The sequence below is a fragment of the Erigeron canadensis genome, chromosome 4 (assembly GCF_010389155.1).
Source record: "Erigeron canadensis isolate Cc75 chromosome 4, C_canadensis_v1, whole genome shotgun sequence".
Lineage (NCBI taxonomy): Eukaryota > Viridiplantae > Streptophyta > Magnoliopsida > Asterales > Asteraceae > Erigeron > Erigeron canadensis.
Genome location: NC_057764.1, coordinates 29,781,465 through 29,789,074, shown reverse-complemented (window position 1 = coordinate 29,789,074; position 7,610 = coordinate 29,781,465). Strand labels below are relative to the sequence as shown.

Genomic DNA, 7,610 nt, shown 5'->3' with positions numbered 1-7,610 from the left:
TATAATAATTTTGATATTTATGTAGATAACTAATTGATGTTCTAGCTTTTCAATCCTTCACAACAAAGGTAATAACTTTTACAAAGCTTTTTATATTAATGCTCCATCGATTATTAGTTGTATACGACTAAGCATATTTTAATTTATTATATTGTATAGCAACTTAATAGTATTTTGGTTAAAAAAAATTGGTGTCCATGTTTTAAAAATTTGTGGTGCACGGATTATAAGATGCATATATATTATATTTTATATAATAAATTATATATAAGTATTGTTAATTATAGGTTATTATTGATGTGTTCTTTAAATTATTTATTACCTTTCAAGTTTTAAGTACGAGCCTTGGTATAGTTATGTTAATTAACTTCATGGTCTTATTAAGTTGTCGTATTTTTTGTTGTTGGGATATTTGAAAATTCATGGTGAAAATCAAATCACTATTTTACCTGTTTATTGCTTTATAGAAAATAGATTTACCTAAGAAGCTAAATAAAAACTTAAAATTGTTTCAATCTTGAGATCCTTGTAGCATACTACTCTGGAATCAATTGAAAGAACTAAAATTCTTATCCTTTTACAATCTTTTAGAAATCGACTTATGTTGAAATGGATATTATTATAATGTTATTATTTAAATTTTTTAATTTAGGAATCATCTGATAAATAGTTTAAAGGATATGGTAAGGATAATATTGGTGAAACCAAAACCATATCAGACGTTTAAAAACATGCTATACGTGGCACTAAATTGCTTCAATCCTATTTTACTTATACTTCATAATTTATTTTAATATAGATAATAACAATCGATTAATATAACGATAAGTAGATAAGTTTGATTATATTTGGTATCTAACAAATAAAATATTTTTATTAATAATTATTTATGTTATTAAAAAAATTATGATTGATTAATTTAATTTTAAAATCATGATTGATTAATTAATATGAAAATTATCTAATTAACCTTATATTAAATTTAGAGTTTTGTTATATTCTTTTGAATTTTCAGATGGATCGACAATGGATGTACCAAAAAGATGTTAATTTTGAGGAATTTTTACAAGGCGTCCGAAGTTTTCTTTTAGTTGCTGAAGCTCATCGATTAGCTAAAGGAACGAACGAGATTTTTTGTCCTTGTTCCAAATGTAAAAACTTTGTGGGGCATAAGAATATCAACGAAATTGAGTTTCATTTGTTGCAAAATGGGTTTGTTCGTAAGTATAATATTTGGTCAGAGCATGGGGAATCACTCGCTGCAGGTAGTAGCACATCAGTGTCCGGATCTTTTGCCAATGAAAACAATGATTCAAACATGAATCGTAACCCTGAAAATTTAAAAAGGATGTTCCACGATATGGAGGCTACTACTGTTGGTGATTCTCATCAAGAAAAATTACAAGAGTTGTTTGTTGAGGCAAAAAATGATTTGTATGATGGTTCTAAGTACTCAAAACTTTCCGCTGTTTTGGAGTTATTTAACTTAAAAGCAAGCAATGGTTGGAGTGACAAAAGCTTTACAAGCCTTTTAAAATTTTTGAAAAAAATTCTCCCCGAGGCTAATACGTTACCCATTTCTATATATGAAGCAAAAAAAATAATTTGTCCAATGGGATTAGGATATCAAAGAATAGCTGCATGTCCGAATGATTACATGTTGTACAGAAATGAGTATGAAGATCTACATGCATGTGTTACTTGTGGTACATCAAGGTATAAAAAGGAGCCTGATGAACCTTTTGATGATGTGAAAAAAAATGGACCCCCTGCTAAAGTACTATGGTACTTTCCTATCATACCAAGACTTCAACGATTATTTGCGAGCAAGAAAGAAGCAAGGTTAATGCGTTGGCATTTTGATGAGCGTAAGAAAGATGGAAAAATAAGACATGTCGCAGACTCGCCTCAATGGAGAAATAGTAACAATAAGTTTCTAGATTTTGGTAATGAGATCAGAAATATCCGATTTGGACTTAGTTCGGATGGAATTAACCCATTTGGAAACATGAGTAGTCGTTACAGCACTTGGCCGGTTTTTTTGTGCATCTACAATCTCCCACCGTGGTTATGCATGAAACGTAAATACATCATGATGTCATTGTTAATTTCTGGCCCGAAACAACCTGGTAATAACATTGACATTTATTTGGCTCCTTTGATTGACGACATGAAAGATTTGTGGGGTCCGGGTATAGAAGTGTACGATGCATATAAGAATGAGAAATTTCGATTGCGAGCCATGATTTATTGCACGATAAATGATTTCCCGGCCTACGGTAATTTGTCAGGGTACAGCACGAAGGGTAATTATGCATGTCCTGTTTGTGAAGATGAGACACATTCAAGGCGGTTAGAAAATTGCAAAAAAACCGTGTTCATGGGACATCGAAGATCACTTCCCATTAATCATCTGTATCGTAATATGTCTTTGGAGTTTGACGGGAAAACTGAGATGATAACCGTAAGGAAAAGACTTGATGGAGATTATGTACTTGCCCGGGTTAACATTATAAACAATGTGTTTGGAAAAACAACTCCTGTTATTCAAGGAATGTGGAAAAAAAGGTCAATTTTTTTTGATTTACCTTATTGGAAGGATTTAGAAGTTAGACATTGCCTTGATGTAATGCATATCGAAAAAAATGTATGCGAGAGCTTGACAGGGGTACTGCTGAACATTCCCGGAAAAACTAAAGATGGAGTTAACGCTCGAAAAGACATGGTTTCATGGGGGATCCACTTAGAGCTTGCCCTAGTTGAGAAGGATAAGGGGCACACATATCTACCACCAACATGTTATACAATGTCGAAAGATGAAAGAGCACAATTTTGTAAATGTTTGCGTGATATTAAGGTTCCATCTAGTTATTCAGCGAACATTAAGAGTTTGGTGTCAATGAAAGACTGTAAGTTGCAGGGAATGAAATCACATGATTGTCATGTTTTAATGACACATATGATTCCAATCGCACTTCGCGGGTTATTGCCAGAGCATATCCGACATACAATCACACAACTTTGTTCATTTTTTAACACGATCCACTTGAAAGTGCTTGATCTTGAAGTTTTGGATTCATTGCAAAGCGAGATTATCCTGACCCTCTGCCAACTAGAGATGTATTTTCCACCGTCCTTTTTTTGATGTAATGGTTCACCTAGTATCTCATATTGTAGGAGAAATTAAGGCTTGTGGTCCTGTATATCTACATTACATGTACCCTTTTGAAAGGTATATGGGTGTCTTAAAAGGGTATGTAAGGAATAGATCTCGACCCGAGGGCAGTATTGTTGACGGGTATGTTGCTGAGGAGGCTGCTGAATTTTGTACAGGCTATTTGGATGGTATCAAAAGTATTGGCGTTTCTCAATCTCGTCACTTAGGCAGACTTAGTGGGGCTGGTACAATTGGATCAAAATCTTTCAACCCGGACTATAAACTTTTTGAGCTTGCACATTTTGCAGTCCTCCAACATATGACATGTATTTCTCCATAAATTGAGGAGCACATGGCTAAACTACACGCCGAGAACATTGGTAGGGCTGATGTATGGTATGCAAAGAAACATAATGAGCAGTTTGTTAATTGGTTGAAAAACAAGGTAACGACAAATTTAGGTCAACCAAATATTGATGAAACGGTGCAAAAGTTGGGGGATGGCTCAAATTCTAAAGTCATAACATATCAAGGATACGACATCAACGGTTATACATTTTACACCAAACAACAAGATGAAAAGAGTACGGTGCAAAATAGTGGAGTTACATTAATAGCCTCTACAGTTGAAAACCAAAGGATGAACCATGAAACAAGAGCAACTATTGCCAAAAATGCCTATTATGGTGTGATACAAGAAATCTGGGAGTTGAACTATGGTTTGTTCACTATACCATTGTTCAAGTGTAAGTGGGTGAATAATAGCTCAGGTGTTAAAGTTGACAAATATGGTTTCACCCTTGTTGATCTTGAAACGAATGGTTATGCATCTGAACCATTCATTCTTGCAAATCAAGCCAAACAGGTGTTTTTTATTCAAGATCATAGCAAGCCAAGATGACACATCGTCATGCATGGAAAACGACGTATACTTGGCGTTGATGATGTCGTTGACGAAGAAGAATATGACCAACTTGACGAGCTACCACCATTTTCTATTGGTACTACCAGTCAGATAGATGGTGACACCACATACTTACGATCTGACCATGATGAAGGATTATGGGTCGATACAACTCGTGCTACATGAAGGTTTGATATATAATACAACTCTTTTGGTTAATTATAACATATAATTCTATGTGTTAATTTTTTTTTTATTTATACTTGTATTTTATTTTATTTGTAGAAATGTGCAATGATAAGTGGACACTAGCTTTAATAGATTGAATAAAAGGTTTATCGTATTTTTAGCTTTGATGTTTCATCATATTGATTTCGTTGGAGTTATAGTAATATTTTCATATTATATACTATATGAATTAAATTCCCGTGATTAGTGAAGCAGGTTGGCTTGGCAGCTTGCCTCCCTGTTTAGAATTTTTTTTTTTTTCAATTTTAGTGTTTTATTTATCTTGATGTGTACATTTGTTCTGTTGTTATGTCGGGTATAACACTAGTTATTGTTATATATAAGTCAAATATTAATAAAAACTAATAATGGTACAATAAACAAACTTAATTACTGATAACTAACCAATTTTTTTTTGAAATATTTAAAAAGTACACTTTTATATTAACGAAATATTTGAATCCCCGCTATTTTTTAAAATATGGAGCCATTTTGATTTTAATGTTTTAAAAAGTTAATGACCCTTTTAATATTTCTTTTTATTAACACATAAAATTAGAAAGAAAAACCACCCCCTTTCTCTCTCAATAAGCTGCCGCCCCACCGCCAAATAGAAGAACCACCATTTGTGCTGCTTGTCGAGCCTACTGCTTCTCCGAAGTCCCATCGGCCCATTAAAATCAAGGTACATTGTTTTTGCTTTTCTATATACTATTTTCTATTATTATGTGATTATTGTATTTCTATCATTTTTTGGGGGCACAAATATTATGTCAACAAGCAATGGAGCATACTGGTTCTTCCATCGGCCCATTGAAAACCACCATTTTTCATAATGACTTTATTTCTTTCTATAGCTTCAGTTTAGTCCTTTCAGATTTTTGTTCATCAAATTAATAAGTTTGAAATTATGTATCGCTTTAAACCCTTAAATAAATAACATAATGTAATTTATGTTGAAGCAATGTCGAATCGGAGAAAGCGAGGTACATCAACGGGATCAGCAAACCACCCAGAAGAATCATATTATATCGAGTTTAATGATAATAATCAACCATGTGGAGATAACTCACCTGCCTTCATGGCTGAGTTTAATAGATTGTGTGATAAACATTTTCAATACTATATGAAGTGGCAGGAAATCGATGATGAAGTATGAGAGCACGTATGGGCAAAAATTAAGGTATTATATTTTAATTAAGTTCATATGTTTCTCAATGGACTGTTTTATTTTTTTTTTTACTAGTTATTAGGTTAATATTTTTAATTAATAAATATCTAGAATGACTGGAGTATTCCTGATGATGATGCAAAGGAAGAAATGAAAAGGAAAGCAAATGAGCGACACAGGAAATTTCGATGGAACCTCCATAAAAATTTTGTCAAAAAAAACAAAAACCCCAAGTCAGCGTACAAAATGATAGATGATTCAAAGTGGAGCGATTTTGTTTCTCAATGTAACAGTCCCGAGTTTCAGGTATATTAATTTCTGTATAAGCATATCTTCTACTCTTAATACCTATAAATCGTGTATGATTACATTAATGTATGTATAATTATAATTTATGTGAAGGCAAGAAGTGCTAAAGCAAAACTAAGTGTTGGAAAAAACAGTAACCCATCTCGATTAGGGCGCACTAGTTATGCCGTGTTGGAGGCAACCTCAGTGGCTGACTGGAGTATGCTATTATTAGAATACCCCTGGTTAAGCAGTATACAAGATGGTCGTTCAAAGAATTATATTTTGGGGCACTGCAAAAAAAAAACAGAAAGACGGGGATAAGAGAGATACCAGAATCCATGGAAGAAATCTGCCAACAACTGGTGGATATATATATATATATATTTATATTTAAGTTATAATATATGTGTATATATTGTAAAATATAACGAGTACATTGTTTTACAATGAACAGGTACAAAAAGAACAATCCATGTTGGCAGATGGCACGTACCATCTGTTAGGAAGAGACCCGCTTACAGAAGTGCAAGGTAAACAACACGGAGGACGAACTAAGGGGGTCGCTTCAACCGTTGGAGTAAGGAAAACAATGAATTGGGTTAAGGGGAAAAGGCAAAGGCGTGATGTAGTTGACATGGAATCACTTAAGGAGCAAATAATCAATCAACTCAGACCGGTGATCAGGGCCAAGATGGAGATGCGGGATCAGAGAGCTGAGATTCAAGATACTTGTCATACCACATCAAAGCAACCTGAGTTCGCGCCTCAGCTACAGGGTATACCAACTCCAGATTTTCGTAGCTCTAGTTGTGCTTCTGGCGGATCTTACGATGGAGTAGATGACATTGAGGTAATTGTGTACTTGTACGTATTATACAAACAACAAACTGTGTATACCAAAATGTTGTGTTTCCTTGCAGGAGGCAACCGAATGTGACTTATTGTGGCCTTATCCGGACTCAGATTTTCAAGTGGCTTCTGGGATGGTGTATCCGATGAGGGATGGGATAATACATGGATCTTCAATGTCCCAGGGTTACGTTAGAGTGCAAGTTGACCTAGTTGAAAAGGAATTTTCAAAGATATCTGTCCCAAAACCGTATGAAGAAGTGAATCACTTAGAAGATGCAGTACATCATTTTATTCATTGGCCTCGGAATAAAGTCAGGGTATATGCATACAATTTTATGACTTTATGTGTTTTTTTAGTAATGTTTAATGTTTAATTCACTTTTTTTTCCTTACGTGTAGATTAAGCATAGAATGTCATCACGCCGGTGCATAAGTCACTCGCCTCGGAGTCCACAAATGCAATCAAAAACACAGATGAATGAATTTAGCTCAAGTGCATGTTATCAGCCTCGGATGGTAGTGACTCACTCATTTTTAACACTAAAACCTTTTTCACATACAAACGCTATACTGGTTAGTATTTGTAATCAAGTCAGAATTTAAATCCCAACACCTTTAACCATGGGAATACCTTAAAAACAGGGTAATAATTCCCTTAAAAATATAGATTTGCTAGTTATTGGTTCAACATTTGCTTAGCTGAGGGAAGGTTCTTGTTGTCTCTCAATCACTATAGTTGGCTAAATTGCTTTGGGTTTGTCTTGTAGATACTACTAGTGGTACAAAAAAATGAGTAATTTTTTGTTTGTTAGATGAACATGTGTTAGATATCCACAAGTTTAAACATGTACTGGGTAATAGCAGTAAACAAAGAATTGATCAGAGGCTCGAGACAAGTATAGTCGGGCCACTCGAGTTATGACACACACGAATTGGAGACCCCTAATATAATACTCGAAATATATATATATATACATACATACATATATGTATTTAGTTTTTAATCA

The 7,610-nt window shown here is 34.0% G+C and overlaps 1 protein-coding gene across 1 annotated transcript; it reads left to right on the top strand.

Moving 5' to 3' along the window:
• The first annotated feature begins 1,015 nt into the window (after window positions 1–1,015).
• On the top strand, window positions 1,016–3,497 carry LOC122597363. The gene is made up of 2 exons (XM_043769961.1): window positions 1,016–3,120; window positions 3,233–3,497. The coding sequence occupies exons 1-2, from the start codon at window positions 1,016–1,018 to the stop codon at window positions 3,495–3,497; spliced, it is 2,370 nt and encodes a 789-aa protein (XP_043625896.1).
• The last annotated feature ends 4,113 nt before the right edge of the window (window positions 3,498–7,610 follow it).